Source organism: Anarhichas minor, unplaced genomic scaffold, assembly GCF_050575085.1.
Source record: "Anarhichas minor isolate MPS153535 unplaced genomic scaffold, ASM5057508v1 ptg000040l, whole genome shotgun sequence".
Classification (NCBI taxonomy): Eukaryota; Metazoa; Chordata; class Actinopteri; order Perciformes; family Anarhichadidae; genus Anarhichas; species Anarhichas minor.
Genome location: NW_027466486.1, coordinates 8,817,458 through 8,839,561, shown reverse-complemented (window position 1 = coordinate 8,839,561; position 22,104 = coordinate 8,817,458). Strand labels below are relative to the sequence as shown.

Sequence of the window (22,104 nt, the reverse complement as noted above, 5' to 3'; positions counted from 1 at the left end):
GTCGCCTTTACCCAGCAGACATACTGAGTGTCTGTGTGATGCAACACTGCCATCTATGGATATGAGTTATGGTTTCTCCTGCATCACGTTGCTGCCTGTGAGCGTCCAGACGCAGCCGCCTGGACGCGCCTGTCATCTGGAGGAAACTCCTCCCCGCACATAGCGTGTCCAGTCCTTTCCAGCGCAATGGTCTCCTGGATCATCTCTAGACTTGTGGTGTAAGTAATTTTTTATTATTTCTTCCCGTAGATTAATAATACATTGTGGTTTCCGTTTTTTGCAAGTATTTGAGCCGCTCATTGACGGCACTGTGAGCGGCGCGCTATGCAAGCCCCCGCAAATTGTCTATGTAATCGGAATCAGACGTCAGTGTGTGAGGAGAGCAGACGCCTGTTTATTATTAATTTTTTTGCTTGTAAAAACAGTCCAAATTCCACAGGATTGTACTTTGCCATTTCAGCAGCAGGAATGCTGAGCAAGGCCTGTGTAGACCGGAGCTCAGCACCCTCACACTCTTTATGTTTATCAGCTGCCTTTTTAATTACAGACAAAGAGGTGACGTGATTGGCTGAATAATCCATTGTCATGCATGAAATGATAATATGAGTCAGATCCAGAAATCAGAGACGTCTTTCACTGGCAGAAAGCTAAATGTCACTGAGCCGCGAGGTGACTGAACAACAGGAGCGGTCTTTGAGCGGAGCTATATTCTCTGTTGATGTCCCATATTGGAAAAAACAAAAGGGATGGGTCAGCCTTCTCAAGTTACAATGCAAGTTGTTCATGTAATATGACATCTATGCATATTTGGCGATATATTATCTTACAGCTTTGAATTGAAATGCTTAAACCGGGGGCGACATTTAAGTTGTGGTTATTTTTACCTGCTCAAAGTATGAATCAGCGCAATTGCAGACCGTGTGGAGTATACCCACGGCAGGCCCGACCTCAAAATAGTGAGACAATTAAATTGAGGTTGCAAGATCTTGTTTCGGAGAACTGCTTCAGCCCTGGCTGTTAATTTTTGGGTCCAATCTTCAACTAAAGTGTTTAGTTGCGTCTCCCACGGAGGATCTGTTTATTTTGAGTGTCCTTGTGTTTCTTAACTCTGTTAGACACAGTTAGGCCGGAGAGGTGCAACATGATGTGGGTCAGTAATTTGATCAGGTCTCACAGCTGTTGCCTGGCTGTAGCACTTCAGCAGGGTCCTGTCTCTGCCGGGTCACCCAGCAGCACAGGTGTCTCTACACACGCGAAAATAAATGTGAAGAAAACACATGGACGCTAATTTTACCTCATGGCTTGAAGTTAAGCACCTGGACAGATTGTTTAGCCAAATCAGCTAAGGAGCAATCTAACTTTGCACCGCTGATTTAATAGCTTCTTTCTGGAAGGACAAAGCTGTTGCACCCTTTTCTGTTTTACCTTGAGCTCACCTGACAACCACCTGTCCATCATTAATCAATCCACGTTATGTCGGCTGTAGCTCCAAACGCTCATTGATACAAATGTAAATATATGCATTGAAACAGAAAAAGTATTTCCACTTATTTTACATGGATCTATGAAGACAGAGAAATACATTTTATATTTTAGTTCTAATTTTATATATCTACCATAATAGCCTTTATTGTCCACAACCAAGATTTATTAGATTTAAAATGTCTTGATTTTATATGTTTTTCATGCACATTTGAAATATCTGTTGGACTGCATTGTTAAATGATTTGTTTCTGGAGTTGATGGGCACATTATCTGTCTTTTAGACTTGTGTTTGGGACGCTATATCCGGCGTACTCCTCTTATAAAGCTGTGAAGTCAAAAGATGTGAAAGAATATGTGAGTATTTTAATTGTATTTTTAAGAGATGATGTCAGGCAAGGTGTTATGTAATTAACACCTTGTGTAACTATCTTCCACTGCTTTGATATATTTTAGGTGAAATGGATGATGTACTGGATAATATTTGCCCTTTTCACTGCTGTGGAAGTGTTTACAGACATGTTTCTTTGTTGGTAAGTCACTTCAGATATTTAATTTTATTCAATGTTTTACCTCTTGACTCTTTTCACATCACATACTACATTTTGTCACTGACATGTAAACCATGTTTTTACGATACTTTGTTGTACCAGTGGCTCCATCATTTTGTGTCTTTATTGCAGGATTCCTTTCTACTATGAACTGAAGATAGCCTTTGTGGTGTGGCTGCTGTCCCCTTACACTAAAGGCTCCGGTGTGCTATACAGGAAGTTTGTTCATCCTACGCTTTCCTCAAAAGAAAAGGTGAAAAGCCCTTTCCTTTGTTCTACCTTTCCTTCCTGTTGCAGTTCAAGGAAAGGCTTAGGTGAAAATATTCACTTTTAATTATTCTGCATGGTTATGTGACAAAAGTGCCTTTGTGCCAATTCAATTTTCCACTTTAGCTGTCGAAGATGTGTTTGCAGGACAGGAGAGAGGAAGTGTCATGTTCCTCCCTTTCTCCTTTCCTTTTCCCTCTGCGTCTGATTCAGGAAACACATTAGCGAGTTGGTGAAGATTAGCAATGCAATCAAGCAACATAAGAAACCCTTATCAAATCAACGCATAAAATATTATGCATGCAGTATTATGATGATAAAGAGAGACACAATGGTCACATGATTTTTTATTTTTGTTGTCCTTGTTTCAGGACATTGATGAGTATCTCTGCCAAGCAAAGGACAAAAGCTATGACACAATTGTGCATTTTGGGAGAAAGGGGCTGAATGTTGCTGCCACAGCTGCAGTCATGGCTGCAACAAAGGTAATGCCGACTTTGGATATTTGTTTTGTATTGACCTGGGGGTACAGTAGAAGGTCACGGTATATAAGAGTATCAAGCCTGTCACGTTGTTTGCTATTCACAGAATAAAGTAGGCTTATTGAGCGTTAAAGTATCCTATGATGTTGGTATCAAATTATTTATACCCCTAAAGATGATCTATGCTGTAATTGTCACACATGTCTGCTCACACTATCATCTGGTGTAACCTGTTCTAGAGCCAAGGGGTCCTGTCAGACAGACTGAGGAGTTTCAGCATGCAGGATCTGTCTTCCTATCAGTCTGACCCCGTTAACACCGGCCCCGGCACTACGCAGCCTGCAGCAGCACAGCATAGGACCCAGACTATGATGCGCAGCAAGTCGGAGAGCTACAACAAGGGTGAGCAGACATTACCCCGGCAATTACAGAAAAGCCCAGCGTGATGGAGGCATGTTACAACTCTGTTGTAGAGTTGAGAATATTAGCCGCAATAGCAGTGCCTGGTTTGTTTGTGTAAAAAAAAGATTATCTTGTAGATTTCTGTCTTCCTGCCTTCAAGCTCGTTCAAGCTGGCAGATATTGTTCAGAACCTCTGCTTTCCTGAGTGGCCCCCGAGTTTAGTCCTGCCTTCCTGTTTGGAGCAGGTCAGGCCTCACAGGGCTGCCAGGCACCCTGTGATAAAACTCGCATGTAGCTGGGGGGATTTGTTCCTAGTTTAACATCATGCAGACACAGTTGTTGTTTGTTTTAATCTAGATGGGGTGTCTTGTTTTTCATCTGATAATTATTGCTTTGTTCAAAAAAGCACAACATTTAGACACAACTGCTTTACAGTGGACTGAAGTTAAGGTTTGATGAAAAAAATTGAATTGAGATTATCTCTGTTAATATCTGAGGATATTATTAACAGCTGTTGTCTATTTATGCCTACACTCAATTATGGATGGTTGACGCTAGAATAGATGGTCTGGAGGGATGCTTTCCCCGTTTTGCACATGCATTTCCTATGCGCTTCCTATCCCCTGACCAACAGGCTGTCCTAACCCGTGTGTCACCCCTGTGGACAATCCATTTTTAGCATAATCCATCATGTATTCCCTCTAATTTAAAGGATAGGTTTGGTGCTATTCTAGATTTTCTTTTACTGTCAACAGATCCCATTAACTAGCCATGTTTCTGTTTGCCTCTCACACCCATTGGTTCCCACTGAACATATAAATCAAAAGCAGGTCATAAAATTCATTTCATTTTTTAAATGCTCAGTAATTTCCTAAAACAGCTGACCACTGTAGTTTTTAGGAGACATTGCTTGAACAGGAATGAACCGGTAATTTATTGGGGACTATTTTCAGCAGCAGATTAATACATATTTTGGTGCTTTAGTGGGTATTTATGGCAGCAGGATTGTGGAATTGACTCAAAATAAACACAAAATAAACTACAGTGCCCATTTAGTTTTTAATTAGTTTTTGGACAACTACGGTATCTTACAGAAGATAAGCTAGAAGGATCATTTCATAGTTGCTTTTGGTCTTTTCAAGGGATTTGTTGACAATATGAAAAATATATATCACAAAAACTGTCCCTTAAAACGTTTGTGCATTTTTAAACTTCTTTTGAACAATATTGTCAAATATATATATTTGGGCCTTCTGCTGTCATTGCATTGTCCATTCCATTGACAGTTGACATAATTCAGCATATACTAAAAAGAGAACAAGGCTTATCATAACTTCCTATTTGGCCTCTGCTCTGTGGTTTGCAGAATGATAATACATTATGATATGAACTTTCATAATCCCCGCTGACAAAAATAATCACATGCCACTCTATAGCAATTACACAAAGTATTTAGCTTTTAATTGAATAGACAGGAGACATGTTATTCATCCCTTCCATCGACATTCTTTCACGGTACAGGACAGGATGTTGACATGACTGAGTATGAGATGTTGGGTTTGGACCAATGGGACTCCAAGGAGATTCTGTCCGAGACCATTTCACCTTCTGAGTCTGAATCCAGCACTATTACGCCCTCACTGACACCCGAGTCCTCCACACCCTCTCCGCCTCCCTCTCCTCCAGCTCGGGAGCAGCCTGAGGAGGTGGGGAAAGGGGTGCAGGCAGCATCAAGCTCTCCACAGCTCAGACTGTCTAAGAAGAAGGCTCCTGAGGTATACTGCCTCGTCAACGCGGCTGCTCAGCTGCTGCCTGATTCTAACTGCCCCTTGAGCGTGGTGATTCACTCACCGATTCACTAATTTCTGCTGCTGTGTAGCTAAATAATTCATCATGGTTCAGTACTTCTGCAATTGTGGAAAGTCTTGCTGCCAATAGGAGTTCTGCACTGATGAAGCTGAACCATGTGCTGAGATCTTAGTGGAATAATTGTCTAGTTCAAATGAATGTGTGATCTTACTCTTGCATGATTTCAGTTGCTCACTTGTTTGGAAATGGTTGACCTATTGACATGGATTGCATTCCAGTATTCTGCATAATCAGTCCCTGGAATTACTGGGTATTCATTAATACATCTCAACACCTAATATCAGTTTCTTTGACACGGTGATGCTGAATGAAGCGGCACCGTTTTAAGGATAACACCAGCGATATTTATATTTTTTGACTGTCAACAAATCCCATGAAAAACAACAACAAATTGATCCTACAAATAAGTATTGTCTGTGTAGCTGAAGACTGGTATAGCTTATTCCACTGTGCTATAGACTCAAACTTCATGTATGTATGTGACGGTTTCTTTTTTTCTTTATGAAACTAAATGCTTTTAAATATGTATGTCTTGAGTAGGAATACTGTGCTTTGTAGTGAGACAGTTCATTCAGAGACAGGGTGTGAAGGTCAGAAAGTCTCGAGAGACAAACTAACACATTGTTGGTTTTGGTCTTATCTTGGGATTTGTCGACAATCAGAAACTTACAAAATAATGCCAGCATCCTTTTAAATATTGTGCAACTCATTGTGGCTCTCTCGCTAACATTTGCATTTCTGCTCCCTTCCAGCCTCCTCTTAGAGTCTTAAGGCCTCTCACAAGATCCAGGCGTGCTCTTTCTTCGAACAATGAAGCCATGTGAAACTGTCCAAAAGACTCCTCCAGCTGCCTTTGCTGCAAGAAGTAAAAATACTGAATAGCCAAAAGCTACATGACTAAAGCAGCCTTGCTTTGGAGTAAGGTATTACCAAAGTGACCTATGATGACCCCTCTATATATAGTATATGGCTCATGATTTAAAAACACTGACGTTTGTGACATTGAGATAGTACAAATGAATGAATGGGCTCCAGGCTGATAGACATTTTGAGTTTGTGGGTTATTGTATCTGTATTTATGTACAATTTGTGTGTACTTCATCTTTCTGATTTGTTTTTCTATATCAGGTTTGGGTAGGCAATTGCATGTCTGTCTTCCCAGTTATTAGTACGCTGTTTATTTAACAGAATGTACTGTCACTGAGTAATTAAGCAGGCATTGAAAGTGACATGGTCATTCTTCAAGTGTGTTAAAAGCCAAGGATCAAAAGAAAAGGCTGTTTTTACCCCATTCAATATCAAGAAACATCTGTCAATTCTGGACTGATTAATTATCACGTTAAGGTATCGAGGAATCACCCAAAAACCCATTCCGAGATGAGACGACGTACCTTTGTAATTATGAAATGGCAGACAATATTCTGTTACTTACCTCTCTATTAAAGCCTTAAAGAAAGACATATACAAAATGTCTCCACACATGATATAAGTATTTCTATCACAACTATGTTCACATTAAACAATCATTTTGCACTATGTTTAGAATATAAAGTTGCTGCCTTTAATACTCTGAAATGGCCAAAAAAGAATTACTCTGTAACAAGTAAAAGCATTTGCGTCGCAGATAAATGAAGTCACGACTGCAAGAGGTTTCCTTGGTAAAGCAGACTGTTTGACAATCTACTGTTCAGTTTGCCGGCACATTTTGTCATTTAATTGACAATTTATTTGTCAATTTAAGGCCAATTAGGAAAAAGTCACGAGTATTTATTTACTGTATCTTCACATGGTTCTTTTTCCATGTTTGAAATCACTGTGTAGTGTTCTGCTGTTAACTGAGCAACACTAAACCCAACGATCTTACTTTCTACTTGCTTATTTTTTTTAGGAGTGACTTTATTTCTTTGCAGGTTTACAAACTTGCATTTCAGTTAATATCGCATGGTGATAGACTTTGTTTTCATTATGTACTTAATTCACTGAGCCTGAATCATAGCAACATTTTACACAAAGTATCACCGTGTTGGACGTCTGCTGCAGATTTATCCTTTTCATCATGGTATCTGTATCATTTAGGGTGGTTTGAAGTTTGAAACAAAAAAGCTTCTCAGGTACAACAGCTCTGTTTACACGTCATTCACTCTGATGTTGTAGATACACTTGTTACGCACATAAAAGGTCATTTTAATGGATAAATGGTGAAAAAACTTAAGGAAAAATCAGATTGTGTTTCAACGTGAGTAGTATAAGTGTTAGTGCTGAAGGGGATTTCCTTCTGTCAAAATTCATGCAAAGCAAAACGGAGAAAAAAACATGTTGCTAAGTAGCAGATTTGTATACTTGTGTGTAGACTGAAACTCATTGCATGTTTGTTATTCATTTGTATGAAAATTTGATTTCTTAAATGATTTTGTTAAGATGCTTTGCTGGTAAACAATTATTTTTTGTCATTTTTGTTTGCTTTGTAGAAAGAATATGAAATGCAACGACTGTACACACACGTTGGCTATACGTATATATATGAATAACGTCTTATTTACTGATAAATTAACCACTTGGACTTTATTCATGAGGAGACACCACTTAAGTGACCCTAAGAATCTTTGTTCTGGCAGGCCAGAATATCAAATTACTTAAATTTCAACTTGATTGTGAAATATAAAACAAAAAGCAGTAAAGTGGTGACACGATGGTTCATTTCTGTCAATTCATTGTTCTAACTAGGTTAAAGATTTCTGTTTAAATCAAGCCATTAAATATGAAGCAAAACTTTGACTGTGTGTTAATCTTTCTTGTCTTAAAACAGCATTTAAAAATAAAGGACACTTTAAGATATATGATTTTATTATATTTAAACAGAAAACAAGATGTCACTACATGAATAAGCAAACTACAGTTTGAGGTTGACCCTATCGTGGTACTTCAGGTATGGATCATCAACAAACCAGTTCCTCCTTTTCCAAAAGGCGGTTGTCATTTTATCCAGAAGCTTGCTCTGTGTTTTGTTACAGAACACATGCTCCCTCAGGCGCTTTTTTCGGGCAGGACTCTTCTTCCACAGTTTCTTCTTGTATCCAGCCTGTTTACACACGGAAACAATAAGTCAGGTTGGAAACAGTGCTTTTAACCCCCAAAACTACTGTAAGAAAATGCCATTATAGCAAAATGCTAATGTCTTTCTTCTCAAAATATTATTTAAGGGAATCTGTGTCTGCTGCATCTGTCTGCTCCAAAATGACCAACAGAATGCCCTTTTCCCCCTTCATAGTGTGTGATACTTTAAGTTTATTTTATTTAAAGACTGTAATTGGGTGATTTTGAGTGGGATCCTACATTGGTGTTTTTAAGGCACCAATTAAAACGGAAAACAATGATATGAAGTTATTAGGAACAAACGTTGTAGAAAAGCCCCAGTTGGTAGGATGTGGGGGGTTAGGAAGGAAAATAAATCAGTGATTTTGGCAGTTCACAGTTAAAGACACGTACTTTGCGTCTGATCCAAAGGTCACAATGCAGCCTCATGAACCTGTCCGTCACAGATTTAACAGTCTTCCTCTTCCCCTTCTTCAGACTGAAATACGTCAGACTTCTGCTTGGTTGATGAGTCAGACTGGGAATAAGTGGCAATACCCTGCAACAACACAAAGAAGCAGAGAGGGATAGATCATAAGAAGGGTTTATTAAAGAAGGTTCAATTCACTCAAATTACGGAACAATATATCATAACTGAACACAAATAAGTTGGCATCATTTGGTCAGGTTTTGATATTTCGCTCTCTGAGATTACTCACTCCAGTAGAGTTTAAAAGGGAGACGTGTGTGTTGATGTATTCAGTGTGCTATGAAGCAGTTACAGTAGCTATTACTATGAGCATGAGGACTCCTTCTGGCCCTTTACCGTTGTAGGATGTTGTACCGGGGTGTCAGACACGCTGCAGCCCGCAGAGGAGCGCGGACAGCGGCTGCGGCAGAGCTGTAGACAGGCGGAAGCCGGATGAGGCTGGAGAGCTTACAGAGTTGTGGTGCCTTGGAGCACAGAGAGACCGACAGCGGCCCCAGCAGCCCTGTGAAGCACAAGGACAACATGAAAACACATGAGAGGAGTCACAGAAAACCTAGCACTGGTGCTAGTTGTAGCAACTTCACGGACAACCTGTGCTTGCAAACTACACGATTTCAAAGGTTGGTGCAATAACAGACGGACATATTACTAAACATTTATGGTCTGAGGAGAGTGAAATGAAAATGTATGATAGTCAAAATGTATATACACACCGGACACCCTTCTGGCCAAGGCGGCCGCCATGTTTTCACCTGAATACTGGTTTAAGTACGGAGCCCTGTTTGGACAAACTTCAACGTTGTCGTTTCCAACATTAACGATACATTACCGCCACCTAGCAATTGTTACTGGTGAGACATGAATCAGTGCGTCGGTTAATCTAAAAAAGCAATCCAAAAACAGCAAAGTACAGTTTTGTGGTAGTTGTTTTTTGCTACTGTATAATTTAATTTGCCTAATGTGAGAGGGAATTATCGTACCTTTGACCCCGGTACATTTATTTGCCACTTAGATTATGTTATTTAAACAGGAGCTTGTAACATATGATGCGTTGTTATAGGCCTATAATAAACTGCCCAACATGTTGTACAGCTGTATCTGTCTTTCTATACTCTACTTTCATGGTTGTCACACTCTGTAAACATGTTTATCTGATCCAGAGATGTGCCATTTGTCACAGTCTCCTGTTGGATGTTTACATTATGTGGAAAGAATTGTTTCGTGCTGTGTGACCAAACCACAGTCTTATTAGAGGGACTTCTCTCAGCCTTTTCTGTCTGGTAAACCTTGCAGTATCCACTGTATAGATAGATTGTTTCACTTGTCATAGCAAGACATGACTTATTCCCTTTGAGGGTACAGCTCAATTGGCCTGGATCTGGAAATTAAATGCAGACGTTAATTTTATTAATTAATTAATCCTGTCCTTCTATGACATGTAAAAACGTCTGCTATAAGAAAAGCCTATAATGTGCAGTGAACCTCTCAATTGTGCTTCAGCATCCTTCACCTTTACTTTGGATTTTTCTGATTGTATCGAAACATCACAGATTATACAAAACGAAAGGGCAAAAACACCTCAAAATATTGCCCAAAAATATCATAAACAAATTACAGATTTCCATGAGTTTGTTACACTCAATCGCTTTACTAAGAATACTTGTAATGGGCTGATTATACCAAAGAAGAAGCAAAATCGGTGAGGGTCAAATATGTACCTGTACTAAAAACATTGGCAGCGATTTTTTTGATGATGCCCAAAGAGGTTGGATGGGTTGAATTAGTTCAATTCTGTTCCATTAAATGTTGCTCTACGAATTGGAACAGTAACAGTTTAATGTTATTATTTTTTTTGTCACATATATATATTTCTTTATTTTCTTTATTTTTAAAGTTTGCAATATGGTTCAAATGAGTACAAAACAGTGTGGAATTAGGCTCAAGTCAATCATTTGCATTTATTTTCTTTTGAAACATACAAATAAAACCTTAAAAAAGCAGGTGAAAAACATGAAGCAAAGGTATCAATGAATCAACATGATGTTCCTAATGCATTAAAAAGCACAAGGCACCAACCACAGTTTATGTACACCTCTCTGTAACTGTGGAACTACGAGTTAATGGAGGCATCCACAAGTCTACCATCACTTAAGTGCAAAGTAAATCAGTTATCGCTGTAAAAAAAAAAAGTGCTATTCATAAGAGAGATAGGTTCCCACCAAGTCAAGGCATGCATCTCGTTTTCACCGTTCCAGCATACCTCTCACAATCCAATAATCTAGTTTACAAATGGAGCGTGTTTGTCGCTGAATGGGACAACTGTAACAGTGTCAAACTACAAGAATTCACAAAAAACTTCTGTTTCTCAATAATATATTCAAATGTACTACGTAAAAAAGAGGATGGATTGTCAAAGTACTTTCAAGGCACCAGTCCAAGGTTTTACAATCAGTCCTTTTGTCTTTGGTTGGGACCCATATGAAAATAAGACTTCAGTTGGTTTTGTCCCACCAAGCGCTTGAGAAAGCTAAGATGCGGTCCTTTGGTTCACCAGCCAGCATATACAGGCTGTGCATCACAGGGGATCCCATAGTATCGACCCTGAGGTCGCTCTTTGCGCAGTAATGGAGCTCGGGCTACAGACAGCTCTCCATCAGGGTCTTTCCGTCGACGTACAACCATTAAAATGATGAAGAGCAGGGCCACTGAGGAAAGAGAGAGAAAAAACACCAGAGGATGTTACAGTTGGGCTTATTATAAATACACAAAGAGAGTATTGATATGTCGGCATGACTTTCATTATGTCATTTGTACATGAAGTGATCTCAGTGTGCAAAAAGGAAAGTGTTCCTGTTTCTGTGACAGTTATTCAACTTGAAGTTCCACTATATATTTAATTTGTTTCATCTTTGCTCATTTCCTTTAACAAGTGAAAAATAAGCTCTGACCCTATAGAAAGTAGGCGTGCATAAGGGAGCTATGAACCATTACTATGACAAACACCAGCTGCTAAAACATACTTTAAAGAAATTGTTTTGTGTGTAATAGGATTATATAAATATTGGAGTTTGCCGCTTGAAGCTTGTCAACTATAAATGCAATCAGTTTGAAAAGCACAACTGTAATCCAATGCCTGTAACATGGTGTTAAGTTGAGATGCATTTTGAAAGAAGCTCAGAAATATCAGGAAAACATACTGGATAGTTAGGTGTTACTCACCCCCTCCTCCAATAACTAAAAGAGCAATAGTGACAGGGGCCAGTTCACAAGTGTCCCCTTCTTTGCGGAAGAAAGTCTCCATGCAGTAGCCTGGAGACAAGCTGCCCTCAGGACAAAACGCATCGCTGGGACACTGAATGGGGTTCACGTCTGGACTCTGAGAGAACAACATGCTCTGTCACCAAACATACGCGCAAACTTTGTCCAACACACACAGGTTGATTTTCTCTTGTTAGGCAGAGTGTGGAGGGTGCAGTACTCACAGGGCAGTAGTGGTTATCTGGGCATACATCACAGCTCTCCTGGCCCCAGTGGATCTGGAAGAAGCCACTCCCGCAGATTTGACACATAGTCTGATGGGGAGCCTTGTGCATGCCTGTTCAAAACCAGATATCATCTCGTTGGATGTTCATGCTTCCCCTTTTCATGAGCCACAGTACCTATAAATAAACATGACTTAACAAGGCCCTGTGGGTTTACGTTACCTGGTCGACATGGTGTGCAGTCTTTAGCTGCAGTCTGTAGAGCTTCTGTTCCTCCAGGACACATCTGGCACTGGCTACAACCAACGGAGCTGTCAGAGAGAGAGAGAGAGAGAGAGAGAGAGAGAGAGACAGACGCTTATTTGTGGTTTTAAATGGACAAACTAGCCTCCTGCGGTTTTCACGGCTGCCAACTTAGAGGCATTTTTGAGAAATGTCAAAACGGATTTAGTTTAGAGCTGTTGTTGCAGTTTGGTTTCACACTGCTAACAAACATAAGCAATGGTTTGATGTAGGTCTGCTATTCAAAGTTTAAGGCGAGACTCTACGAGCATTGTCTCAATGTAAACAATCAACTGGAGAAGTTACATGGTAATATCTGATGTTTTTTTTTTACCCTATTCACCTGTAGTGTCTCCCCTTAAGCAAAGGCTTGGATAATATTACACACATCATCACCACTTGTAAAAGCAATGTCAATATTTCATTGCCGAATTAGGATGAAATCATTAGAAAACTGTTTTCAATGTTTCCGATGTATGTAAAATTAATGAAGCTTAAGATTAAATATAACACGGTAAAGAGATGAGCCTAAAGGTAGTGTTCTTGGTCTACCAATGTGTAGAGATATTTGGAAGGAGATCTGTGTAACTGCTGTTTTTACACTCCTCCCCCTTTGCTTTGATCAAGACGCCTCAAAGATTTCAAGACCTCGCAGCGTTTAGCCCGTATCTGTGGATTGATAATGGTCATCATGCTGCTGAACACCATATTACATGTCCAGTTGAGTCCAGTTCTATAAGCTACATTCATATGTGCATGCCTTATGCTTTTCATACTATCTGATGATTAATCAAAGCAGCGACTGTGTAACTGATCTTGTGTGTGTGTGTGTGTGTTTAGTCTGTGTTGCCAAACAGAACCATGGGAGGAAATCATGTGATGTTGTTAGATAAGTGAGTGAGTTATGAAAGTTCCACACTGATTCAGTCCTAGTTACTAACAACAAAAGACAGAAATAGGAGCAGAACCCTGGTGACAACTCCAACTTACTTGCAAAAACTTCCCAGTGCACATGGTGCACATGAAGTCGAGCTCTGCTGCGATGAAAAGAAACCTGAAAGCGGCAGACAGAAAATAACTCAATACATGTGATTTGTGTTTTCTCTCAAGTTTTAGATTTTATGAAACTATGTTCAGATCATTGCATTTAAATTAGAAATCATATATCTTTATATCTAGATAATCTATCCATTGACAATATTGTAAAGCTGATCTGGTAAAGAGATTTTACATATATATATATATATATATATATATATATATCATTTCTGCGAGCATACTGCTGTTTTTATCTGAATGCATCACTAGTTACTGATTTACAACAGAACTGAGTTTTGTCTAAAGCTAAACACACCTGGTGAACAAGTTGAGCAACTGTCTCTGCCGGTGTTATTGTTGAAGGATCCAGGACGGCAGGGGTGACATACTGGACTTCCAGTAAAACTGTGCAGGAGTGTAAAGTAGTGTAAAATACACACAAAATTGGCCAGCAATTAACACAAAGTAAAATAATTTGTTGGCACAATCTGTGTCCTTACTTTGTGTAGAAGCCCCGGTTGCAGGGCAGACACTGCTGCTGTCCTGCTAGTGGCTGATAGAAACCTGTGGTGCATGGCAGACATGCTTCAGGAAATAGACACAGCCCAGGGTCAGAGCAGCAAGCACACAGCAAGGTGTCTGGGGAGGGACAGAGACACATTTCTTATCTTTCACTTTACTTTTTACAGTTTTTTTTGCTGCAGTAAGACGTCTTAAAATGGGGGCTTCCGTCAGATAACATGGCTGCTGACTCACTGTTGTCGTACTGAGATCCCGGTGCACAGGGCTCACAAGTCGAAGTGTTGAATGCAAAGCAGCCCGGGGTCGTGCTGCTGAGAATCACGGGAGTTACGGTCAGACTGGTCACATTCTCGATGAGAGTGGTGTTTATCACAGCAGGGGTAAGTGTGGTCTGGCTCAACACCATGCCTGGAAGAGAAGCACACTGGATGTTTCAAATCTTCTTCCTGTAGTGGGCTGATACAGGGCTGTAATGCAAACTCCACTATTTCATTTGTCTACAATTGTTTAATGAATAAAAATATTGATAATTGGGGTAGTACTGGTAGTCATTGTAGAGTTTAAGGGCCTAATCATGAACTGCAACGTCCCTGATTTGAATCCAGCTTTGGACCTTTGTTGCATGTTGTTCCCGATCTCTCTCGTCATTTTGTTTCATCCCTTTACTGTTAGCTGTCTGACAAAGGCATAAAATGCTCCAAAAAATTGAAAAAGCTATGTAATAAATAAAATAAAAGGATTTGACCTGCAGCTGACCAAAGATAAAGCAAATCTCTCTGGTTTTTGGAGTATGTTGTCTAATCCTTTGCGTTTGATACAGTTTACTCCACTCATACAATCAAATATGTTCTCAATAGTTATGGCTTAAAAAAAAGGGGGGGGGGGGTTCACGCATTATAAGTAATAACTCTGATCTCTCCCCCTCTAATCTCTGCCTGCTTCACTGGTTCACACAGTCTCTATTTTTTGTTGTTTCTGCTCACTATTTCACACATAAAAATACATATCACCAAAGTAAAATCTTCTTCTTCTAGCGGTAAATAGTTGATCAAAGTACATTCACTGTAGATCCGTCTCCCTCCTTCTCAAACATGCGCTGAACATGGATCCAAACCGAGCACAACCAAGATATGAAAAACAAAAAGTGTTGCAGGTGGTTCTCCTCATATAAAAGTCTTCTAACGATAGCTGTGTCATTGTGATGTCTTAAATCACTCCACAAAATCTTAAGTATACCGACCGTTCAACTTCATCTAACCACTGAGAAAGTGAGGACAACAGGTATAAGCGCATCAGCGAAACAGATCCCATATTGTAGTAGTAATCACATTAGCCATGTGCTTAAGTGCTGCCTTGAATACAAGCCATCCTCCTCATGAAATGCAATTATTCAGAAAGGGGGTCATGTGATATCGCTGGCTTTCTGAGTTGGCAACATTTCTTACTCAAACTTTTTAGACACATACTTCTGTTGAACTGGCAGAAAGAAATGCTGTAATCCTGAATGTTTGGCAGGATCAGATTCTTATGTCAGTAAAATGATGAAGTCCCTACAGAGAGATTCTAGTAATACAGCGAGATACCATAAGATCAGTATCATTTCCACCATTAAAACACAGCAAGCTAGTACATTCACTCCATTGCCATTTTTCACGAGAAAAAAGTTTGTTATGAAGTTTGGGTGCAAAAAAAAAAGTACGATTTTAATGATACATCTTTCCAAATAATGAACTTATATTGTAGAAAGTACATTAGTCATACTTTTCCCATTTAGTTTTTGTCATTACATGCCTTTTTGTTCCATGTATAGTGCATTATACTTTATTTAATCCACAACAAAATTCTATAATAAGTTTAACAATGAACTATAATCACATTTCATGTTTTAAGTGGCGAGATAACGCTGTGGTATTTATTATATCTCAATAATCTCTCTATAATGGACCTTTCCTAGTGTGTTGCAGTATGACAGCAGCTTTTGTCGAAGAAGAGTACAACTTACCCATGAAACAAGCGGCGCATATTGCAGGCAGAACTCCCCGGCAGTCCATCCTCCAAATATTATCGAGTACTACCACCAAACAATGTCAGGCTACAGCATCTCATCCCGGACAAGTGCCCGAGCTTTCACAGAGGACGACTGTGACGCTCGCTCGCAGAGGGATCAGTCCTCGCATCAGTGTGTCATATGACAAAATACACATCATGTGATTTTGCTTTACAGGGAAAAGCTGAGGATAATGGGCCGGATTCAGACAGATGTCTTGTTGTTACACGGAACAGCCAGCAGGGGCGACGCTGCCTCTTGTGTGGTTAAAATCACATGTGTTGTAGGCTACAGTGTAATATATGCCAATGACTCAAATCTATTAGTAAACCTTTACATAGAGAATTATTCCTGTTTATTCTAAACAAGTAGATATATAGACAGTATACTATAATTAACAAATCATTATCAATTTGAAATCATATTTGTTGATACATTAATTAATAATTAAGATTTTATTATTATGAAAACATATTTTCCCCTACATTTCTATAGTCCTCATGTAAGTAAAATTATTTTTAATATACAAATACATGTAGTAATGCGTGTATATTTAGATACAAATAATATTGCATTGTAAAAAAATACAACTTAAAAAGGTTTGCTGTCATATGTGCTATACTTGCTATAGTTCTGCTTTTCAATGGGGATGACATTTGTTCATAGTCTTGATGATGAGTAATCATGAGTGATATTTTGTACAGTAACTTGTTACCATAATATACATGCAACAAAAATAACACCAACATTGTTTTTGGGAAGGGAAATTTTCTTCATACGTCATAAGTTGAAGGTCCACTTCCCTTTTCCTGCCACAGGTGGGTGGAACGCACTTTGGGGAGACATTTGTGACATGTATCGGACATAAAAAACACAACTTAACACTTACGTATTACAAGTCAAGATAAACAATACAGTATAATCTCTCACAGGAAATCCACAAGACATTATAATAATAATTGAGGAAATAAATCATGTTTCACTCAAACAGTTTTACAGCAATTTAATGCACAATGTGTCAAATGAAGTGACAAAAGATGAAAAGCTTTTCATTCTCATTTCTTGCAACAAATAAAACTAATGATCCTTCTGATCTAAAATGAAACATTCACAGACTTGTGGAGCATGTTGTGCATATTTATGTCTTGAATGTTTTTGTCTGAGGAACAACATAAGGAGCGTCCTTCTGGAGGTGACGCTCTAAGCTCAGCTCCAATTCCTCCCAGCTTTTCACTGGCAGGCTTTTCTGGCAGTAGAGGAAAGAGAGAGAGACCATTTTTTACTGCTCCAAGCAAGAAAAATGCCAACACTAACCAAACCAGACAATGCTTACAACTTGCTTACTGAGAGAAGTCGGTTCCTCTTTGTTTTGGATTTCATACTCACTTTGGTGTGTGTCCCTGTCTGTGCTGCTGCCTGTTCAGAGGGCTTCTTGCTTTTAGTTTGCTTCAGTCTTTGGCGCTCTAGTTTTTTCTCTTCAAGCTTCTTCTGCAGAGCCAACACTGTCTCATCCTGAATCATCGCTGGCCTGGCTTTCCTCTCCTCTTTCCTGCAACATGCCAAAACTATCATGAATATGTTTCAGCCCCATGTTTTTCCACCTGACCATAATTAAGTCAGAGCCAAACATTTTCCTGACCTGATGGCAGCAGCCTGTACCAGCGCTCTTGTGTGGAGGTTGATTGTGTCCAGCTTATCCAGCAGCAGCTGCTTCTTGTTCAGCTTCTCCTCCAGGATGTGCTCCCGTCTCTCTTGCTGCTCTGTTTGCTGCGCCTCCCTCAGGAGGGCCAGACGCTCCTTCATCTCCACCAGGGACATCTCTCCCATCAGCTCATGGCCTGCAGACTGACATGGGACAGCAGATTCCCCGTGACTCAAGAGGTAAGGGAACGTTCTTCTCAAATGTTAGATGGCTTCCGTGCTTTCCTTCACTCACCTCTGTGTTGTCAAAATTCCTGACCCTAAAACGAGGAAGAGATTCGATGGCGTGGATTTCACGGATCACTTCAAATTTTCTGCAGAGCTCTGCTTGTGCCTCCTCCAGTGCTTGACGAAGTAGCTCTCGTCTTTGCTCTGCGACTTCTTTCACTGTGGAATTTGTGTGAGATTGGTGAGAATGAAAAGGAAAAAGTGATGTCTCACTGTATCACATGTGATATCAAAGAGGCGGAGGGCCTACCTATACTCCGCTTGAATTTCTGTAACTTCTCTTTAGCTGTCTTTGAGTTCTTGTGTCCTTCTGACACTTGTTGCACCAAGTCTCTCATTTCTTTTTCCTCCTGCAGCCTTTTCTCAGCATATCTCCGCATCAGCTGAGCTGTCTAAAAGAAAATAAAACAACCATAAAAAACATTTTAATCATGCATTAATGTAAATCCCTTTAAAATGACTTATTAAAGGATGTTTTTAGAGAACAGGCGCACGTTTGTCTCGTCACACACTTTAAAGTACTGTGTAATCTTCTGTGCTGGTTCTTATTAGTTGTCGAGGGATGTTTACCCACCTCTTCCTTCTTCAGCTGAGCAGTCTTCTGGTTGCGTTCCATTAGGCGTGTACGGGCCATAGCTGCTTCCTCATAACTGATGCGCCCCTCCAGACGCCTGCGCTCAATCATGGCCAGCTCCTCCTGAAGGTCCTTCTCACGCATCTCCTTCTGCGCCTGGAGGAAAGACGAGGGCTCACGTGCCCCCTCCACCAGCCGCTCCATTCTGTGTCACGAATACAAGTGCAGAAAATGACTTAATGTATTTGAGGAGATCAAAGATCCTCTTGGCAGGACAGACCTGAGAACATATCACAAATGCACTACGTCACGAGACAATTCAGCCACACAGACATCACAGACAAGTATTATCAAAACTCTCAAAATAGGCAAAGTACAATTTTAATGTTGCTCAGATTCAAATTGTTTTGACAGTTCATTCTAGTACTGCCTTAGACAGGATACTGATTATGTGCAGATGAATAATCCCACTAAAATATATTAAGCATTGCCAGGTAAATATTGTACCTTTGCAGCTCCTCCTCCACCTGACGGTCAAATAGCGCCCCCTGCCTCAAAATGGCTGCGTTGTTGAGCTTGCCGGGCTACAATAAGCACATGTCAGTGGATATTACGCCTACATGAGTTGATATCCATCACCATCATTCTGATGCACTGAAGCAGGTGAAATAATAAGATCTCACCTTATTACTGGAGGGTGGTGCTCCAGAGGAATGACGTGAATTGAACTTGAGTTTTGAATCCAAGTCCTTCTTAATCTGAGACATCACTCTCTGCAAGACAAATGAAGGTTCTTTAGAAGTGTGAACTGACGTTGAAATGTCTGCTGACTCACTCAATAGTAAATGTTTCTCCTTCCGTCTCTATATAAGTAAGCTCGGTCATGAATCAATAACGTTGCCTTGGAAATCCATATGAAACGCAGACAATAGCCCCTACCTGGGTGTGTTCAGACTTATGTGGATTTGCACATCTCAACTGTTTCATATTTGCCTCATAGAGCAGTTCCTTTAGTGAAAAACAAGAAGAATATCATTACAGAGGCATGTAAAGAATACGTGTTCATTGTGACACTATGATAGCACTCGTATATGCCACATTGACAGAATTTTATTCCAAAAAAAGATAATTTAGAAAACATCTGTTTTTGTGTTTTGAATGTGCTGTAATGCAATTTGTGTCTGTTTTGTTTAGTTGTTGCTCATGTCAGTTGTCTTTCTGTCAAACTTGTTTTCTTTTGTATTACGTTTATACGACGGACCATATTTTTGCCTTTTAGATGTCATGAGCCTCGTACTGATGATAATGTTAAAAGCAGATATTTTACCACAGTCTGTTGATGGTTCTTTTGTTTGATCTCCTTCATCACCTGCATCTCTTTTGGAGCCTTGTATGTGCTTTTTGGCACCTGTGAAACAAAAGCCTTTTGAGTCCATCGCATCCTCAACACACATATATATATATATATATATATATATATATATATATACAGCTTAATGTCTTGTTTATAGTCTATGTAAGACAGTACACACAACAAGTAACAGTGTGTGGCAATGTTTGAAGAAAATATTGTATATAACTGTAGATGAGACTTACTGGTTTAGATTTTTCCTGCTGTGGAATGAGCTCAGGCACAGGCAGAGGTGGAGGTTTAGGTTTGGTGAGAGAGAACTCCTGGGGCTCAGTGGTTTTGATTGGGGATTTCTTGACCTGATTCCCGTGAGATATTTTGACAACAAGCTGGTCCAAGAGAATATCCATCTCAGGGCGCCATCTAATGGACAATGATATGCACTGAGTCTTTGCCTTTGTAAAAACATTGGTTCTTTCTTTTTTTTTTTACCTTAGCAAAGGGTAAATCCAGCGTTCCTCCACATAGGCAGCATCATAGATACTATTCCACTCCTCTTGTATCCACGTGGTGAGATTTGTGAAGAAGAAAGTCAGGAACTACAGCCAAACACAATGCACACTTACACGAGGCCACCTCAATGGAGCTATTGAATGCTGGTTATTTCCAATGCAACTACACACTGCTGTTTGAGAGTTTCTTACTGTGTGCATCTTCTGGACGTCCAGAGATTTGATAATGTGGTTAAAACGCTGAAGTCCAAGGTCATCGAGAGAAAAGGTGGCGATGTAACAGATAACTGAAGAACAGCATATTCAATCTATATCAATGCATGTCAGTGGCAAACTTGGAGTATAATTTAGAATGTTTAGTTCATTGACTTACTGACAAACTGGCTGCGGTCACCTCTGGATAAGCATCTCCCGTTCTGGCCATAGAAGACATTGATAACCACGTCCAGTAACTTTTTGTGCTCAATGCATCCGGAGACGACATCAAGTATGAACTTCTTCTGCAGAGCATCCATGATCTGTGACACACAGCCTGATGAATGAGACGTTCAGGTGTCAGCACAAGCAGCACTGATCTGACTCTATAACCCTACCTGCAGATCCTTTGAAGCATCTTCCATGAAGTCATCCAAACACTGCCTGCCAGCGCTGAACTTATCGAGCAGCGCAATGGCCTCTTTGGCAAGTGATCCATAGCCCGATGCCATTTCGTATCGATCTGCAGAAAGCTAGTGGAGATTGATAACTGTGGTGAAAGGTCTTTGCTTGCAGAAAAGCCTGAGGAAATACAGCAGGCCAACAGAATGTGTAAAAAGTAACATTTGACTTCTAACGCTACCTGAGTCACAACTAAATGCGTGCTGTTTTAAAGAAAGTGCAAGTGCTTGTTTCCAGCGCAAACCGTTGCCATGTTTAGTCGTTGCTTAGCAACACACTATCGTAAACAGAAATGTATCCCAGCTTGTTAAATGAGGAGAGCCTTACAAAAACAGGGAGAGTCGAAATATATCTGAATTAATAACAGATGTTTTTTAATATATGTGTTTTTACCATTAGGCTGTTTTTTGTTCAACATGTAATAAAAGCTTCAAGGCTTTAATCCAACGTGTGCAGATTAACAGTGTGGCAGTCTGATCCTTTGTTGGCTGCCATAACAATAATTATGACGTTGCATAGTGTGACGTCTGGGCGAGCCGTGCGCTGCCTTCACGGACTGTTGGAAATGTTGTGAATGAGCACATTGACGTGAGGAATTCGTCAAGGAAAGAGGGAATGCATGCTGGTAATTATAACCAGATTAACGGCTATTTGTATTTGTTACAAGTAACTGTTGTAGGGAAAAGTGAGTAACTTCACACCAGAGTTTGAGGGGTTAGTGTGGGGGGGGGGGGGGGGGGGAGCTGATTACTGAACAAATCACATGCAAACTGGGGGTTTTAGTCTCACAAGGCTTCATCTGATTTCCTGCCATAATCTGATTAACATAAACTCATTTGTTGTGGGCATGTAAACAAAACCCATGGATTGTCATTCTATGGTCACAAATTTACATTTCAAATGTATACTTTCAACAGACTAAATATGTTTAGTCCTATCTGTCTTAAAAGTGAATGTTCAATCAAAGATTGAGCTGTGAGAATGAACGGTCAAGCTCAAGTCTTAAGACATGACGGATGAGAATTATTGGTTTACTTTTTCGTTGCAACTGAGCAAACTTAGCTGTGAACTCTCTGTGGATGGAGACTGTGTGCT

General features: G+C 39.9%; 4 protein-coding genes across 4 annotated transcripts; 1 reads left to right on the top strand and 3 right to left on the bottom strand.

Moving 5' to 3' along the window:
• Positions 1-186: 186 nt before the first annotated feature.
• Positions 187-5,877, top strand: reep1 (receptor accessory protein 1). Its single transcript, XM_076108336.1, has 8 exons — positions 187-218; positions 1,767-1,839; positions 1,939-2,015; positions 2,166-2,286; positions 2,672-2,785; positions 3,022-3,184; positions 4,706-4,959; positions 5,806-5,877. Exons 1-8 carry the CDS (start codon positions 187-189, stop codon positions 5,875-5,877), a joined length of 906 nt encoding a protein of 301 aa, XP_075964451.1.
• A 2,002-nt stretch (positions 5,878-7,879) lies between these two features.
• mrpl35 (mitochondrial ribosomal protein L35) lies at positions 7,880-9,383 on the bottom strand. Its single transcript, XM_076108001.1, has 4 exons — positions 9,329-9,383; positions 8,952-9,117; positions 8,540-8,684; positions 7,880-8,132 (listed from the first exon to the last, which is right to left on the bottom strand). Exons 1-4 carry the CDS (start codon positions 9,357-9,359, stop codon positions 7,944-7,946), a joined length of 531 nt encoding a protein of 176 aa, XP_075964116.1. The 5' UTR covers positions 9,360-9,383; the 3' UTR covers positions 7,880-7,943.
• Positions 9,384-10,346: 963 nt separating this feature from the next.
• LOC142967909 (uncharacterized) lies at positions 10,347-12,192 on the bottom strand. The gene is made up of 3 exons (XM_076107535.1): positions 12,098-12,192; positions 11,835-11,991; positions 10,347-11,320 (listed from the first exon to the last, which is right to left on the bottom strand). Exons 1-3 carry the CDS (start codon positions 12,182-12,184, stop codon positions 11,163-11,165), a joined length of 402 nt encoding a protein of 133 aa, XP_075963650.1. The 5' UTR covers positions 12,185-12,192; the 3' UTR covers positions 10,347-11,162.
• Positions 12,193-17,124: 4,932 nt separating this feature from the next.
• Positions 17,125-21,059, bottom strand: cfap99 (cilia and flagella associated protein 99). Its single transcript, XM_076107580.1, has 15 exons — positions 20,946-21,059; positions 20,726-20,870; positions 20,545-20,639; positions 20,333-20,439; positions 20,086-20,263; positions 19,817-19,897; positions 19,429-19,497; positions 19,161-19,262; positions 18,997-19,073; positions 18,490-18,694; positions 18,166-18,307; positions 17,923-18,074; positions 17,626-17,831; positions 17,373-17,535; positions 17,125-17,232 (listed from the first exon to the last, which is right to left on the bottom strand). The coding sequence occupies exons 1-15, from the start codon at positions 21,057-21,059 to the stop codon at positions 17,125-17,127; spliced, it is 1,944 nt and encodes a 647-aa protein (XP_075963695.1).
• Positions 21,060-22,104: the final 1,045 nt, after the last annotated feature.

Coding starts and splice junctions, on each gene's coding strand:
- mrpl35 (XM_076108001.1), bottom strand. CDS start 9,359: ATGGCGGCCGCCTTGGCCAGAAGGGTGTCCG. Junction 8,685..8,951: donor CGGTACAACATCCTACAACG/GTAAAGGGCCAG, acceptor GTGTTGTTGCAG/GGTATTGCCACTTATTCCCA. Junction 8,133..8,539: donor ACCTTTGGATCAGACGCAAA/GTACGTGTCTTT, acceptor GTGTGTAAACAG/GCTGGATACAAGAAGAAACT.
- cfap99 (XM_076107580.1), bottom strand. CDS start 21,059: ATGGCATCGGGCTATGGATCACTTGCCAAAGAGGCCATTGCGCTGCTC. Junction 20,871..20,945: donor ATGCTTCAAAGGATCTGCAG/GTAGGGTTATAG, acceptor TGTGTGTCACAG/ATCATGGATGCTCTGCAGAA. Junction 19,898..20,085: donor AGCAGGAAAAATCTAAACCA/GTAAGTCTCATC, acceptor TTTGTTTCACAG/GTGCCAAAAAGCACATACAA.
- reep1 (XM_076108336.1), top strand. CDS start 187: ATGGTCTCCTGGATCATCTCTAGACTTGTGGT. Junction 2,016..2,165: donor ACAGACATGTTTCTTTGTTG/GTAAGTCACTTC, acceptor TCTTTATTGCAG/GATTCCTTTCTACTATGAAC. Junction 2,786..3,021: donor CAGTCATGGCTGCAACAAAG/GTAATGCCGACT, acceptor AACCTGTTCTAG/AGCCAAGGGGTCCTGTCAGA.
- LOC142967909 (XM_076107535.1), bottom strand. CDS start 12,184: ATGTGTCAAATCTGCGGGAGTGGCTTCTTCCAGATCCACTGGGGCCAG. Junction 11,992..12,097: donor CAGATAACCACTACTGCCCT/GTGAGTACTGCA, acceptor TTGTTCTCTCAG/AGTCCAGACGTGAACCCCAT. Junction 11,321..11,834: donor TTTAGTTATTGGAGGAGGGG/GTGAGTAACACC, acceptor CTCTTTCCTCAG/TGGCCCTGCTCTTCATCATT.